Source organism: Barbus barbus (genome assembly GCF_936440315.1).
Source record: "Barbus barbus genome assembly, chromosome: 15".
NCBI classification, from domain to species: Eukaryota; Metazoa; Chordata; class Actinopteri; order Cypriniformes; family Cyprinidae; genus Barbus; species Barbus barbus.
The window spans coordinates 1833990-1851625 of NC_136743.1; the positions used below are offsets into that span (position 1 = coordinate 1833990).

Below are 17636 nucleotides of genomic sequence, written 5' to 3' on the forward strand. Positions count from 1 at the left end.
TGCCTGAGAATATACTACCAAACACACGTCTTTGTGATATCTTAAGTAAAGAGCTTAATTCAGTCATGATCCTTCATGCTACACAGTCTCTCCTGTAATGCACATTGATCCAACACTTCTGTCATGACAAACTGCACATCAAGAATAAGAGCTTTGTCGTCTCATTGAGCAATAAACCCATAACCCCTTTCCTGAACAATCACTGTGCCTTTACTCAGAGACTTCCTGTAAATCACAGCATTGCTAGTTTACTGCGCAGGGAAAGAGGGAGAGGATTGAGACAGAATTCCCAGATGAGGGACTTGAATTCACATGGTAGCTGCTGTCAGAAGCTTAAGATTGTGTTTAAGTGTAAATATCACAATTCCCAGCTCATATTTCACCCCCCAAAAATGGAACTAAGATTACTTGCACTGTGATATTATTTTCCATTACAAAAAAGTGCATCTCCAAATTCTCATTACTGTATTTAAAACCATCTATGAGATTCATCCTGTCCAGACACAGTTTTTTATTATTATTATTATTTAAATCAACATAAATTAAGGGCAATAAAACATATACTGCCATGGTAAAGACAGTGTAAATTGTATATTATTATTTTTATTGCATTATGGTAATTATTTTTTTATTTCATACATATTTTTTTATTTTATTTGTATTATTATTATTTATTCATTCATTTATTTTTGCATTACACTAAAGGGAATTGGGAAATTAGCTTTTTCCACTATAGTGTCACAAATATCTAACTACTCCTAAAAATAAGCATAATGTTAATATATGTATCATCTATATCTTTTTGCATTATGGTAATGAAAATTAGTTGTTTTTTTCTGCATTAGCCTAAAATAAATTATATAAGCATATATACAGTGTATAATGTTGTTTATATATTATAAGCAAACAAAAATCTAATTTTTATAATAGTGTAATGCAAAAAACTAAATCTGAGAATTATATAAATATACATGTGTATGTGCATACATTCTATTATCTATATATTTAGGCTACTTCATTTATTATTATTTATTTATAGTATTAAATCAATTTTTAAAATGTATTTATTTATTTTGGGAAAAAATGATTCAAGCATGAATCTTGGCAGGTTTGGTGAGATTCACACTTGAACAACTGCGCTCGTATGACCAGCACTACTAGTGAGAGAGCAGCTAGTGTTTTATAGTCTGGTGCAGAACAGAATAAGAATGAGCCAGCCACGTGTCAATGCATCAGAGCAAAATCACCCGTGCTGGATTACAATCATCCAGCTATCAATGCTATGTTTTTCAAGTGCATTAGATGCACAAGAGTCTCTATGACTATTATGCAGTACAGATGTTGCAGAGCAGATATTGCTTTCAGAGCATGCACACACAGCGTTATCAGTGTGAATGTCGTTTCATTGGCACTGATAACCAAATCGATCGTAACTAACCTGTCAATCAATCATTTTATCTGCAAAGCTAATGCATGTGAACCTGAAGAAACGCGAAGCCCTGGTTTGCACCGTATAGAGCGTGACCAGAATGAATGTCATTGCATCAAGCTCACACACCCACACGCACAGGATTCCCTCACGAGCGCATTTCCCACGCCGTGCTAGAGATTCCCACAATATGAGCACTCCGCTTTATACATATGAGCTCCTTGAAATATTAATGCAATGTCCTAATAGAGTCTGCATTAAATTCTGATATTAACACTTAAATGGTTGATTAACAGGTTGATGAATGAATCTTAAGAGAAAAAGCACAAACACCTTCACCAAACAGAAACCAAACACATCTTAACATCAGTGACAAGCATTAGCAAGACAAAAACATGTTTTGTTTTTTTGTCATGCATCATGATAAAACACGGTGACAACATTCACTTACACCACATTATTTTGATCATGCACCATGGTCATCCCTTGAAATACCATGTAAATACCATAATACGTTCATTTTAAAGTCCCACGATACTGTACTTTTGTGAAGGAAGGAGACTATGAAATGCAGTTTTATACCATTGTATTGACATGATACTACCATGGTATATGTGAAAACACCATAGTTTTGAAATCAAGACAGGTCATAGCAAAAAGTACCATGGAAATACCATGATACTCTGTGAAATACCATGATACTCTGTGAAATACTCTGTGACATACCATGATACTCTGTGAAATACCATGATACTCTGTGAAATACCATGATACTCTGTGACATGCCATGATACTCTGTGAAATACCATGATACTCTGTGACATGCCATGATACTCTGTGAAATACCATGATACTCTGTGAAATACCATGATACTCTGTGACATACCATGATACTCTGTGAAATACCATGATACTCTGTGAAATACCATGATACTCTGTGAAATACTCTGTGACATACCATGATACTCTGTGAAATACCATGATACTCTGTGAAATACTCTGTGACATACCATGATACTCTGTGAAATACCATGATACTCTGTGAAATACTCTGTGACATACCATGATACTCTGTGAAATACCATGATACTCTGTGAAATACCATGATACTCTGTGACATGCCATGATACTCTGTGAAATACCATGATACTCTGTGACATGCCATGATACTCTGTGAAATACCATGATACTCTGTGAAATACTCTGTGACATACCCTGATACTCTGTGAAATACCATAATACTCTGTGAAATACTCTGTGACATACCATGATACTCTGTGAAATACCATGATACTCTGTGAAATACCATGATACTCTGTGACATGCCATGATACTCTGTGAAATACCATAATACTCTGTGAAATACTCTGTGACATACCATGATACTCTGTGAAATACCATGATACTCTGTGAAATACTCTGTGACATACCATGATACTCTGTGAAATACCATGATACTCTGTGAAATACTCTGTGACATACCATGATACTCTGTGAAATACCATGATACTCTGTGAAATACCATGATACTCTGTGACATGCCATGATACTCTGTGAAATACCATGATACTCTGTGACATGCCATGATACTCTGTGAAATACCATGATACTCTGTGAAATACTCTGTGACATACCCTGATACTCTGTGAAATACCATAATACTCTGTGAAATACTCTGTGACATACCATGATACTCTGTGAAATACCATGATACTCTGTGAAATACCATGATACTCTGTGACATGCCATGATACTCTGTGAAATACTCTGTGACATACCCTGATACTCTGTGAAATACCATAATACTCTGTGAAATACTCTGTGACATACCATGATACTCTGTGAAATACTCTGTGAAATACCATGATACTCTGTGACATACCATGATACTCTATGATACTCTGTGACATACCATGATACTCTATGATACTCTGTGACATACCATGATACTCTATGATACTCTGTGAAATACCATGATACTCTATGATACTCTGTGAAATACCATGATACTCTGTGATACTCTGTGAAATACTATGGTAAATGAGTGCGGTAAAGATTCAATCTTCTCATATGGTACTTTTTGTATGGGATTCTGTATGATAAACGGATTATTTTGACAAATAAAATTCTGTCCCAACAAAGGGCAAATGTGAGACTGTTACTCACCCCCGACGCACAGCAGAGACATCGCGCCGCGTCGCGTCGACCTCCGCCGGAACGGGACAGTCCGTTTACTTGCTGTGATTGGATTCAGCCGCGCTCACTCAACACACAGCCATAAATACAGCTTTTACACAATAAACGCGAGAATAAACGGTCGAACTAACAGAAAATGTTCTAATAAAGCACTTTCCAGGAGTCCCCTCAGTTCATCAGCCGTTTCGCGCCTCTAGCCAACTGCCATCTTGCTTCAGCACCAGCGGCGCGTGGACAGCTCAGCTCAGCTCGTGACGTCACGCCGATGAGAGGCAGACCGAGCGTCACGCCACGCGCTGGAGTTTGACGCGGGACTCCCGCTCCTCCGCGTGCAGAACTGCGCCTATAACAGCAGATCGAAGTATTGCGCTTCTATTATACGATTAATCTACGATCTGGATAGAAACGGAGGAGCATTAATATGGGAGACGTCTTGATTTAAACGAGAAATTACAAAACGTGTAACGTATATATATATATATATATATATATATAATATATGTGTGTGTGTGTGTGTATACTATGTTTGCATGTAAAAAAATACAATATATATATATATATATATATATATATTGAAATATCACTGACATTACTTAAAAAAAAATATAATTCTGTTGGCTAACAGACTGCATAAAAACAGGATTTTTTTTGTTTTGTTTTTATTACTGAATAATTGATTATTTATAGATACTGCACAGTTTATGTCGTTTTACTTTACTTTTAGTCATTTAGCAGACGCTTTTATCCAAAGCGACTTACAAATAAGAAAAAGTAACTAAAACTAAAAGTTAACACTCTGTAAATAATCTATACACACCCATTTAAGAAAATACAGAAATTACATAAAACTGACAAATGCATACAACATTTCAATAGTAAACATATAAAGGAAAAAAATAAATAAAATAAGAATAAAAAGCGATACTTATATCCTTTGCCGGTGTCCTAGCCTAGTTTTGTCTTTAGAGTGAACAGAAAATGTTATTTTTGCAAAAGTTTTTAAATTTTGATAATTATATAATTCTTGTTTGAAACATTTTGGCGATGTTTCATATATTATATCTATAGATAATATAATGCAATAATAATATAATATAAATATATAAAAATGTTTAGAAATTCTAAATCCTGGAACTATAGAGTTTTCTCTGTCAATGTATAAAATGCTAAATGCATAAATGTAAGAGAAGCATTTTGGGTTGACACAAGTGGTTCATTCACTCCTATTCTAACTGCATTTCCACAGTTTCATGTCAGGGCTTTTTTACGCAGATTCTGCATTTGCTGCAGCTTTTGGATGCGTGACGTCACCGCGGCGCTTCCCCTCTCATCCAGATGAGGGCATCATGACATTTAAGAAATATTAATCTGACATCGTGTTAGGCTAAATTTCCTTTGTCGTTTGTCGTTTGCATGCATACTTGGACATAATAGTACGTGATCAACCAGGTAAACCAGATCAAATGTATATAGAGACAACAGATCATTTATTCTTGAACTTCTTTTTGCATGCAATACTGATGTTTGAGAGGATGCTTAATAAGATGGAGACAAAGGAATGCTTTCTGCGATTCTAAAAATCATAATGGCTATATTCTAAATACGATGCTAGAATATAAAAAATATATTTTATATATAATTTTAGAAATATATTTACATATAGCTATTTTTATTTAATTTGTTTATTTACAAATTATATATGTATACACGATATAAAAATATAAAATAAAATATATTACAAATAATTAAATATATAATAAAAATGCTAATTAAAATAATTTACAATATATGTGTAATATATATAAAAAATTAAATATTGAAAGAATAATTCTCGAATTCCATAATAATATAATATAATATAATATAAAGAAAAATATAAACTGCATTAAACCAGGGAATTGGCCAATTAATTTCCTTTTGATCACTGAATAATTTAGATAATTTATCTATTTTTATATATATTATATTTAGAGATTATATTTTTAATTTTTTATATATATAGGAAATATCTAATCATTTTATAGATATTGCAAGAACAAATATCTTCTGTTCCACTAGTATCAGAGTTAATAGAAAAGTTAATAGAAAAAAATTAGAATACAAATTCCAAGTAGTTTTAAAAATATTGAGTGGAGGCGGGGCTAATTTGCATATTCATAAATCCGCGTATAGTAAATGAGGCAAAGGGTGCAGAGTTACATTCAAGCTATTTTAAGGCATGAGAAAATTATTTTCACAAGAAAAACATTTAAATATGTAATTTTGATGATCAAGTTTTAAGGGATAAAATATTTGACTACAGAGGGACTTTAACTCCACACATGTACACTTGGGACCGGATGTTGTGCGCTCGCGACTTGTTTACTCATTCATCGGGTGCGCGCTTCAGTCCAAGATGGCTACTGGAGACAATAGCGGTCGGGTTCCGTGTTTAAATTTCTCCGGACCCGGACCTTTGGGTAACAGCCAACCGAGCAACAGTCCTTACGCTTTGGCTGCGAGTCACGGAGGATCCGTAGGGGGCGGCGGAGGCTCTCAGAGCGTAACGAGACGCTCAAATCCTCAACCGGGGCCTGCGGGCTTGGAAATCCCCGGTGTTGCCTTAGGACCTCCGACGAACCTCATGAACTCTCTCCCGGCTGCCGCGGCGGTGGTGGGGCCGCCGGCTTCGGCCGCTTCGAATATGACAGGAAACCCGTCAAACGCAGCGATGACACCGGCGACACACTCCTCTCTGTCCCATGCCCCGGCCGCAGCCGCCGTGCTCGTGTACCGGGAGCCTGTTTATAACTGGCAGGCGACGAAATGCACCGTGAAAGAGAGATTTGCGTTTTTGTTCAATAATGAAGTTCTGAGTGATGTTCACTTTCTAGTGGGTAAAGGAATGGGAGTCCAGCGGATACCTGCGCACAGGTGATACACTAAATACACTGATGACATTGAGGCAGCAAATTATTAAAATAACTCTTCTGTCATCATTTGTGACCCTGGAGCACAAAACCAGAGATTTATACATCATCTGAAAGCTGAATGGTGATGTATGGTTTGTTATGATAGGACAATATTTGACTGAGATGCAACTATTTGAAAAACTGGAATCTGAGGGTGCAAAAAAATAAAATAAAATTCAAAATATTGAGAAAATCGCCTTTAAAGTTGTCCAAATTAAGTTCTTACTCGTATTACTAATAAGTTTTGATATTTTTAAAGTAGGAAACTTACAAAATATCTTCATGGAACATGATCTTAATATCCTAATGATTTTTGGCATAAGAGAAAAATGTTTAATTTTGACTCATACAATGTATTGTTGGCTATTGCTACAAATATACCTGTGTTACTCATGACTGCTTTTGTGCTCCAGGGACACATTTACTCACCACCATGTCGTCTTAAAACCTGTATGACTTGCTTTATCCGTGAAACACAACAGGAGATGTTTAGCAGGATGTTCATGCGCCCGTTTCAGTATAATGGAAGTGGATGGGGACTGGAGCTGTCGAGCTCCAAAAATGACTAAAAGCATCAAAACAGTAGTCCATGTTTCTCATGCGCTATTTTAACAAGTCTTCCGAGGGTATTTGACAGCTTTGTGTAAGAAACAGAGAATTAAAGACATTATTCTTCCCCTCAGGTGACGCTCTTAATTCGCGGCACGCTTCAGTAGCCCCTCACTGCAGAACAAAGATCCAGGGGGCGGGGTTGGATCCACATCTAGGGGGTGGAGACGGGTGGGTTTAGGGGTGGAGACGGGTGGGTTTAGTGGTGGAGACGGGTGGGTTTAGTGGTGGAGACGGGTGGGTTTAGGGGTGGAGACGGGTGGGTTTAGGGGTGGAGACGGGTGGGTTTAGTGGTGGAGACGGGTGGGTTTGGGGGTGGGGATTGGTGGAGATGGGTGGGTTTAGTGGTGGAGACGGGTGGGTTTAGTGGTGGAGACGGGTGGGTTTAGGGGTGGAGACGGGTGGGTTTAGTGGTGGAGACGGGTGGGTTTAGTGGTGGAGACGGGTGGGTTTAGGGGTGGAGACGGGTGGGTTTAGGGGTGGAGACGGGTGGGTTTAGGGGTGGAGACGGGTGGGTTTAGGGGTGGAGACGGGTGGGTTTAGTGGTGGAGACGGGTGGGTTTGGGGGTGGGGATTGGTGGAGATGGGTGGGTTTAGGGGTGGGGACGGGTGGGTTTAGGGATCAGGGAGTGGAGACGGGTAGGTTTAGGTATATGTAAGGTGGGAGGAGTTGAATCTAGATCCAACCACACCCCCTGGATCTTGTGTTCTGCAGTGAGGACCATCTCACACGCTTGCGCAGGTTGACAGCTGGTCACGAGACACAAGAGAACCAAAAACATTTACGTTTTTATGATAAAAACTGACCATTAAAATAGTTTTGCATTGTGACAATTCATAAGTGCGTTTGTGTTCCACATTAACTCGCGTTTTAAATTCCCATGGCATAAAAAAAATAAAAGTATTTGCAATTTTTTATCTCAGAAATTAGATTTTTATTTTTAATAAATTCTGAGGAAAAAAAGTCATAATTGTGAGATTGAAATTGTTTGTCATTTTATTGCAAAACAAATTTACCAGTGGGTATAAACTAGCCTAACCTAACTGAACAGAATTGTCAGATGTGAACTTTTTTCCTCGCAATTCTGAGTTTGCATCTCGCAATTTTCTGCCATGAAATAAAAAAAAAGGTAATTATTATTATTATTTTTTTATATAGCAGATTTTTTGTAGCAATTGAGGAAAAAGTGAATTGCCAGATATAAACTCAGAATTTTTTTTACATTTATTTTTACTTTATTTCAGCCTTAGAATAAAAAAATTCTCACAATTCCAACTTTTTCTTGCAATTGTGAGTTAACGTCTTGAAATTGGAATTTATATTGTGCAGTTCTGACCCTTTTTTCAGAATTGAGAGGAAAAAGATGTATTAACTTTACTGTTAATTATTTATTTAAATATTTTCATAATATGAATCAGTTTTGATTACCATAAAATGTCCATATTTCTGACTTCTGCATTTGTTTGTAATTTTCAATATCTTTAAAGTGAAATCAGAATAAGTTAAAGGCAAAGTTATAACAAATACTACCATCTTGTAAACACATTTAGATTTTGGCGGGTATGTGGTTATTTGTCTTTAAAATAATACTTTTACTAATTAAATGTATTAATAATATTGTAAAAGCATTATTTACTATAACAATAATTATTTGTAATATTAATATTACCATTGCAGGTTTGTTCTGGCCGTTGGCAGTGCAGTATTTGATGCCATGTTTAATGGAGGCATGGCCACCACATCCACAGAGATCGAGCTTCCTGATGTAGAACCTGCAGCGTTCCTCTCATTGCTCAAGTATGAGTGTTTTTCTCAATATGCATGTATATTCCAGAAAGCTTCAGATTTGTAAACAATGACATTTTCTCCAGGTTCCTGTACTCTGATGAGGTTCATATCGGACCCGAGACGGTGATGACGACTCTCTACACCGCTAAGAAATACGCTGTTCCGGCTCTGGAGGCCCATTGTGTGGAGTTTCTGAAGAAGAACCTGCGCGCAGACAATGCGTTCATGCTGCTCACACAGGTAGAGCTCATTCACGCCTGTGATGTTTGCACAGACTCCTGTGGATCTGATAGGCTGATGTGTGGTTTGTTTGAAGGCCAGACTGTTCGATGAGCCGCAGCTGGCCAGCCTTTGCCTGGAGAACATTGACAAAAACACAGGAGACGCTCTGGCTGCTGAAGGATTCACAGATATTGATCTAGGTACTGTATCACGGAAACAAATCCATGGTATACCGCATTACAGGACTGCTGCTCAAACTCAGCACTGAATCAGGGTTAAAAGGATCGTTCACCTATAAAATGACAATTCTGTCAACATATTATTTCCCCTGCTGAATACAGAAGAAGATATTTTGAAGAATGTTGCTAACCAACATTCTTTTTTGGTAGCCATTGACTTTTGTGTTCAGCAGAAGAAAGAAACTCTTACAGGTTTGGAACAACTTGAGGGTGATTAAATGATGACTGAATTTTCATTTTGGGTGAACTACTCATTCAAAAAAAAAATTATAATCTTGCCTGTGATTTACATAGTTTTATGGTTTTATTTTACTTCATCCTTTTGTTTTCTTTTAGTTGTGTTGCTTAAGGTTCCATTTGTTAGCGTTAGTTAACGTGAACTAACAGTGAACAATACTTTGAAAGCATTTAGTAATCTTAGTTAATTGCAACATTTAATAATACATTATTAAAATATTTTTTTTATCTGTTATTATTAGTTATTGCAGTGTGAACTAACATGAACAAACAATGAAGAGCTTTATTTTTTAATGAATGTTAACTGAATATTCTAGAAGATGAATAAACACTGTAACAAATGCATTGCTCATTGTCAGTTCATGTTAGTTAATGCATTAGCCAATGGGACCTTTTTTTTTGTTAGTGTTTTCTTGAATAACTAACTTTTGAGGCAATGTTTACTTGAACTTAATTGATTAATAAAGGCCACATCGTTTTAAAATAATATACACTGTAATTCAGAAGTTTACAGTCAATGTAACACATTAAATTGCTCAAAAGTGACAGGAAAGACATAATGTTACAACAGTTTTCTATTTCAAATAAATGCTGTTCTTTTGAACTTTCTATTCATCTGTGAATAATGAAGAATAGATTGTATCACAGTTTCCACAAAAATATTGTGCAGCACAACTGTGTTCAACATTGATAATAATCAGAAATGTTTGTTGAGCAGTAAATCAGTATATTATAATGATTTCTGAAGATCATGTGACCCTGAAGACTGGAGTAATGATGCTGAAAATACAGCTGCAGATCACAGAAATAAATTACATCTTAACATATGAGGAGTTTATTTGCAAAAACAGATAACTCAAAAATGTTTTTTATTGTTATCATATTTTTATAGATAGTTAACTATATTTTTAAGTCATTTTTACTGAATCAAAATAACTCACAATGAAAAAACATAATTTTTGAAAGTTGTTAAAAACAGAGTTATCTGTTTTTGCAAATTAACTCTTTATATATTCACATAGAAAACGGCTATTTTAAATGCAATAATATTTCACTGTTTTTATTGTATTTTTGATCAAATAAATGCAGCCGCCTTTGAAAAGCATTCAAAAACTAAATCTTACCAACCCCAAAGCTTACAGATTAGCGTATATTTTTGGTGTCATGAAAATCCTAGTTGGTTCCTCGCATCCTCACAGACGTCTGTCTCTCTCTTGTCTCTGTCAGATACGCTGGTTGCGGTGTTGGAGAGGGATACTCTGGGTGTGCGTGAGGTGCATTTGTTCGTAGCGGCGGTTCGCTGGGCAGAAGCTGAAGCTCACCGACAGCAGCTCCAGTCCACGCCGGAGAACAAGAGACGCGTGCTGGGAAAAGCCCTCAATCTCATCCGCTTCCCTCTCATGACCATAGAGGAGTTCGCCGCAGGTCTCTATACATGCACTCATGGCATTAACCCTGTAAAGCCTGAAATGTTTTTTGGGGTTTTTTTTGGAAATGAAACAGTTTATTGAACCTTTAGACAAAATATAATATTGATACATGAGACTTATAGCTCATATGTGACCCTGGACGACAAAAGCAGTCATCAGTAGCACAGGTATATTTGTAGCAATAACCAACAATACATTGTATGGGTCAAAATTATACATTTCTCTTTTATGCCAAAAATCATTAGGATATTAAGTCAAGATCATGTTTCATGAAGATATTTGGTAAATTTCCTACTGTAAATATATCAAAACTTAATTTTTGATTAGTAATATGCATTGGTAAGAACTTAATTTGAACAACTTTAAAGGAGATTTTCTCAATATTTAGATTTTTTTGCACCCTCAGATTCCAGATTTTCAAATAGTTGTATCTCAGCCAAATATTGTCCTATCATAACAAACCATACATCAATGGAAAGATTATTTTTTCAGTGTATTTAGTGAATCACCTGTGCGCAGGTATCCGCTCGACTCCTATTCCTTTACCCACAAGAACGTGAACATGTATAAATCTCAATTTTGAAACATTTACACTTATGACTGGTTTTGTGGTCCAGGATCATATAGCATGATATAGTGAGAATAAGGAGGGAAAAAAAGGTGCAGATGCTGCATTTCATTACATGATGAAATTCTGCTGCTTGTAATGTAAATCAATGAGATCTTTCAAAAATATGTCTTGGTAAGATGAGATTGAAATGATCCAAATATATAATGCAATGCAATGATGATTGAGAGATGAACAGAAGATGTGAGATGTTTTAGAGGCTTGTGAAGATCATTCCTCCGCTGAGGAACAGTGAAAGTAAAGCTTCTGGAAACAAACGCTCCTCAAAAGATCCTGATGATCAGATTTGAGACTCACTGATTTATCAAGAAAATGATTGATGGAGAATCAAGTAAAGCTGAGCTGCTTCAGTCCAGTAAGAGTTCATCTGGAGATATGACTGCAGTTATTCTGATGTTTACTTGATCAAAATCAGTCAAGATTTGACATGTGAAGCAGCAGCTGAAGCTGGACGCTTGTACAATTACACTAAAAGAGCTTTTACTGGATAAAACACTCTAAACTATCGATCAGACGACAGAGGAGATGCAGGAGATTGAGTGAAAGGCTTTGTGTCAAATATGATGCAGTAGCTTTATGCGTGTGTTTCACACAGGTCCTGCTCAGTCGGCCATTCTGACGGACAGAGAGGTGGTGAGTCTGTTCCTGCACTTCACGGTGAATCCTAAACCCCGTGTGGAGTTCATCGACCGGCCGCGCTGCTGTCTGCGAGGGAAAGAGTGCAGCATCACACGCTTCGGGCAGGTGGAGAGCCGCTGGGGTTACAGCGGGACCAGCGACCGCATCCGGTGAGAGAGACGCCCGCGTGTTCCTTCACGCTGCTAACGCCCCTATGAACTCAACTAACCCAATCACTGCTTTCTGCAGGTTCTCTGTGAATCGCAGGATATTTATAGTGGGGTTTGGGCTTTATGGATCCATTCACGGACCGACAGACTATCAGGTCAACATACAGGTGAGACTGTCAAACAAAACATGATTTTTAAGCAATACAAGTTCATTTTAATGTGAGGCCTGTCAAACTTGTCAATTCCCTGCTCAGTGACAGTATAAACAGTAAATATGTAGATCCTATATGTGACCCTGCAGCACAAAAGCAGTCATCAGTAGCACAGATATATTTGTAGCAATAGCCAACAATACATTGTATGGATCAAAATTATACACTTTTCTCTTATGGCAAAAATCAGTAGGATATTAAGTAAAGATCATGTTCCATGAAGATATTTTGTAAATTTCCTACTGTAAATATATCAAAACTTCATTTTTGATTAGTAATATGCATTGCTAAGAACTTCATTTGAACAACTTTAAAGGAGATTTTCTCAATATTTAGATGTTATTGCTCCCTCAGATTCCAGATTTTTAAATAGTTGTATCTCAGACAAATATTGTCCTATCATAACAAACCATACATCAATGGAGAGATTATTTATTCTTATTCGTATTTCTTATTTATAAATCTCAATTTAAAAAAAAAAACAACCCTTATGACTGGGTTTTGTTGTCCAGGGTCATACGTGTTAGCACTATTTAATTTTTTTATTTGTTTAATTATTAAATTTGATTTATAATAAAAAATTTTCATGCTTGGTTTTCACTGATATTCAACTTAAGTCCTCTTTTCTAATTAGTTCACACTCACTTTTTGTGCACATTTAGCTGCACTAAATACCAGTGTATTGTAGTTAAATGAAACTAAAACCATAAAAAAAACTTTTTCACTACTTTAAATAAAATGAAAGTTAAATAAAATAAATATTTCTCATTTTAATTGAGTTTAACGTGATGTACTAAAATAAATAAACCTAAAAATGAATAAAAATATATATAAATTAAAATAAAAAATTCAAAAACTTTGAATCAAATTAAAATGGAAAGTATAAAAATAGAAACTGATTCAAAATATGAATGAAAACCAATATAGTATCTTGATACTAAAATACCACTGGCAAATACGCGTTTATATATAGTTATGTGCAAAATTACAAACATTTAAGTGTCAAATTTAACATCAATTCTATAATAAAATGATTGTACTAGCAGTTTTTATGACCTCTTATTAATCTCTCCATGATTTATTTGCACTTTCAAGTCATATTTGTCACACCACTATTTAGATGAACTGATAAATGATGTGATTAATAGTGAAACACCTAAAATGTACTCTGTTCTTTATGCATTCTGAAAAAATCATCAACCTACAGTGTGCATATTTACAGGGATTTTATTTCAGTGCAGTTATGTTTTTAGAGGTTATATAGTTTTAATATTACATCAGTATTGATGATCTTGTCTGGGGCCGCTCAAATGAACATGTCACTAAAGTTGTTTTGTGATTCTGATTGATTGACTCTCTTTCAGATCTTTCACACTGACAGTAACACAGTTCTGGGTCAGAACGACACCGGCTTCAGCTGTGACGGATCGGCCAGCACCTTCAGAGTCATGTTCAAGGAACCGGTGGAAGTCCTGCCCAACGTCAATTACACGGCCTGTGCTACATTAAAGGTGACATATGATTGTTAATATAAATCTGCTGAAACTAAACACACCAAGAGATGTGTTATTCAGTTTTTCTGAATCATTAGAGAGACTTTTAGAATGTTTATTTAAATTTTTATTACCATTTCAAAGTTTGTAATAATTTGGATTTTAAATGTTTTTGAAAGGCTGCATTTATTTAATCAAAAATACAGTAAAACAGTGAAATATTATTATGATTTAAAACAACTGAAGAAAGAGTGAATTTATGTTATAAAGTTTATTTATTGCTGTGATCAAAGCTGAATTTTCAGCATCATTACTCCAGTCTTCAGTGTGTTGCTGAATAGTTTTGTAGAAACTGATGCATTTTATTTTTCAGGATTCACAGATGAATAGAAAGTTCAAAAGAACAGCATTTATTTAAAATTGAAATCTTTTGTAACATTATAAATGTCTTTACTCTCACTTTTGAGCCATTTAATGCGTCCCTGCAGGATAAAGGTGTTTATTTCTTTAAAAAAATAAAATATATATATATATACATACACACACACACTAGTGTACATTTAAAAAATGTAATATAGTTTAATCTTTTGTATGAAGGTTATTTGACCTGTTTTTATATATGTATTGATTTTAATTATATATTTGTATGTTTATTTATTATTTGTTTAGTTTTATTGCCATGCAAATAGCATTCGGTGCATAAACACAACTACATTTCATTTATTGCAAAAATCACATGCATCAATCAGATTTTTACAAACCTGATCCAAACCACATTGGTATGGGCTTTGAAATCTGAATAAAATCAATTACATGAGAAGAGATGGTTTCTAGCTTTCATACTGTTTTCACACTTTCCACAGCTGCTCTGTTTTTTTGGCATTGTGTTGATGCTTAAGTAGATTTATTGAATATTGACTTCAGACTTCATCGATATGAAATAAATCCAAATCATTTTAAATCTAGGTATGACCATGTTGTTTTTACAAGGTGTCTTTTAGATCATACAAGATTTCCACATTGATATGTATTAAAAGATGAAAGTGAAAGTGTAAAAGGGGCTTTTTTTTTAAAGAATAGAATTAGAATAGAGAGTGCTAGAGATAGAGGGTCAAATAAAGCTGGAAGAGATGTTTTTAGCTGATTCTTGAAGATGGCTGAGGACTCAGCTGCTGGGATTGAGTTGGGCAGGTCATTCCACCAGGAGGGAACAGTTAATGTCAAAGTCTGTGAAAGTGAATTTGTGCCTCTTTGGGATGAACAATAAAGTAACGTTCACTTGCAGGATGTAAGCTTCGAGAGGGCACATAGGTCTGAGGTACTGAATTTAGGTAAAGGGGTGCAGAGCCAGTGGTGGTTCTGTAGGCAAATATTAATGCCTATTGGAGCCAGTGCAAATTGATGAACAGAGGCGTGACTTGCGTTCTTTTCGGCTCATTAAGCATTAATCTTGCTGCCGCGTACTGGATTTATTGTAAAGGTTTGATGGACCTGCCAAGAGAGTATTGCAATAGTCCAACAAGAGCTTGAACGAGGAGTTGTGAAGCATTTTATAACACATCTCTATCTTCCTCTGTCTCAGGGTCCGGACTCGCACTACGGCACTAAAGGCATGAGGAAGGTCACGCACGAGTCGCCCAGCTCCGGCACCAAAACCAGCTTCACCTTCTGCTACGCCGCAGGAAACAACAACGGCACGTCTGTGGAGGACGGCCAGATCCCAGAGGTCATCTTCTACACGTAGTCTCCGCTGGCGTCTCGGGTTTCCGTCGGCACATGACATTGCACTTGACCGTAACGCTGTATTCAGAGAACTGAGAGTAAAGACGGATGCGTGAACCTCTCGCCGCTGTTACAGATGGACAACTGTCTTCAGGGGGTTCTGTCATTAATAACCAATAGTAACGATTGCGATTAGACTTTGAGGGCTCATATTTACACTGACTGTTAACAGCAAGTGAATTACTCACCCACGACTGACTGATATGTAAAATGCAAATGTATCTTTATTTTTGTGTATCTGATCTTGCATCAGTCGACCTGGGTTGCAATTAAAACTCTTGCCAAACCTGCACCTCACTCACTGTTTAAGAGCTTTACGGTTAAAGGAATAGTTCACCCACAAATGAACATTTATAAGATGTAGATGAGTTTGTTTCTTCATCAGATTCGGAGAAATGTGTCACTGCATCACTTGCTCTGCAGTGAATGGGTGCCGTCAGAATGAGAGTCCAAACACTGATAAAAACATCACAATAATCCACACCACTCCAGTCCATCAGTTAACATCTGGAGAAGACGAAACAAATCTATCATTAAGATGTTTTTTACTTTAAACCGTTGCTTTAATGGCTGACGGCACCCATTCACTGCAGAGCATCCATTGGTGGCAAATGCTACATTTCTCCAAACCTGATGAAGAAACAAACTCATCCTAATCTCGGATGGCCTGAGGGTGAGTGGATTTTCAACAAATATAAATTTCTGGGTGAACTGTTGCTTTAATTCTTATCTAAATAAAGCAAATTTTGATGTGCATGCAACTAATGATTTGCTCATATGCTGCCATACAAAAGCAAGCAGCAGGAGATACATATTTTGTCAGTGCATTTGGACTAAAATTGTGTATTTTAGATTATAATATAAAAAAAAAAATATCAAATCAAGTTTAATTTTCGTTGAGTTACAGCAATGTGATTGTAGACCAGAGGAAACCGGTCTGGGAACATGGTCTGTTATCTTCTCTTCTGTGCCAAGGTTTTCCTTAGATGTTCCTCATGCATTCAGCACTTAAATTAACTAGAGGGTGAGAATCATTCAGGAACAGTATTTATTTACAGGGTGATTAATCGTGCAAGACTGTTCAGATCAAACACGTGTTTCTGGATTGTTGAGGGTCGGTTATGTTGGGTCTTTGTATGACTACTCATGTTCAATAAAGATAAATCATTCTTTGCATCTGAACGTTTTTGATTTTTAGGACAGCAGACTGAATGTAATGGTCACAAACGTGATTATTTTCTTACTATATGGTGTCTATATTGTATATGCACAGCACTTTGGCAGACATAAATTGACCTTGACCTATTAGATTAACCATTTGAATGCAGTGTTATATACTAAAATGTAATATTTTTTATTTTGAATTAGTTTATTTCTATTTTCCGTTTAAATTCATTTTAGTTAACTACAGTAGTCAACATTTGAAGCGGATCAAAAAAATTCAAAGTAGACCCTTAAGACAACCCATTTTGGTTTTAGGGCAACTTTGTTGAAAAGTTGAGAACTGCAAATGTTGACTAGTGTATAATAACACTGTTTGAGTTACCTTAACCTGACATTACCAACTGAAAAATTATCTTCAATGAGCAAGAAATACAAAAATCGTAATTTGTCACTTGGAGTAACATGCA

At 36.0% G+C, this 17636-nt stretch overlaps 2 protein-coding genes across 3 annotated transcripts in view; one reads left to right on the plus strand and one right to left on the minus strand.

Annotated features, from left to right (window-relative positions):
* LOC306880923 (protein unc-13 homolog A-like) overlaps positions 1 to 3617 on the minus strand; it is a gene marked incomplete at both ends in the record, with an annotated part of 78247 nt that extends 74630 nt beyond the window's left edge. Inside the window, one exon of the mRNA XM_079434730.1 lies at positions 3596 to 3617. Coding sequence (XP_079290856.1) covers positions 3596 to 3617 — 22 coding nt within the window. The remainder of the gene's footprint in view (positions 1 to 3595) is intronic.
* Positions 3618 to 5994: 2377 nt separating this feature from the next.
* LOC306881197 (BTB/POZ domain-containing protein 2-like) lies at positions 5995 to 17180 on the plus strand. Of its 2 annotated transcripts, XR_013785129.1 has the most exons (10): positions 5999 to 6538; positions 8864 to 8983; positions 9058 to 9214; positions 9291 to 9396; positions 10900 to 11097; positions 12326 to 12518; positions 12598 to 12685; positions 14095 to 14241; positions 15806 to 16373; positions 16645 to 17178. XR_013785129.1 is itself a non-coding variant. In XM_079435148.1 (9 exons), the coding sequence occupies exons 1-9, from the start codon at positions 6021 to 6023 to the stop codon at positions 15965 to 15967; spliced, it is 1689 nt and encodes a 562-aa protein (XP_079291274.1). In that variant the 5' UTR covers positions 5995 to 6020; the 3' UTR covers positions 15968 to 17180. The 2 variants fall into 2 exon arrangements, 1 of the variants encoding a protein (XP_079291274.1); XM_079435148.1 differs by having other exon boundaries at positions 5995 to 6538; positions 15806 to 17180.
* Positions 17181 to 17636: the final 456 nt, after the last annotated feature.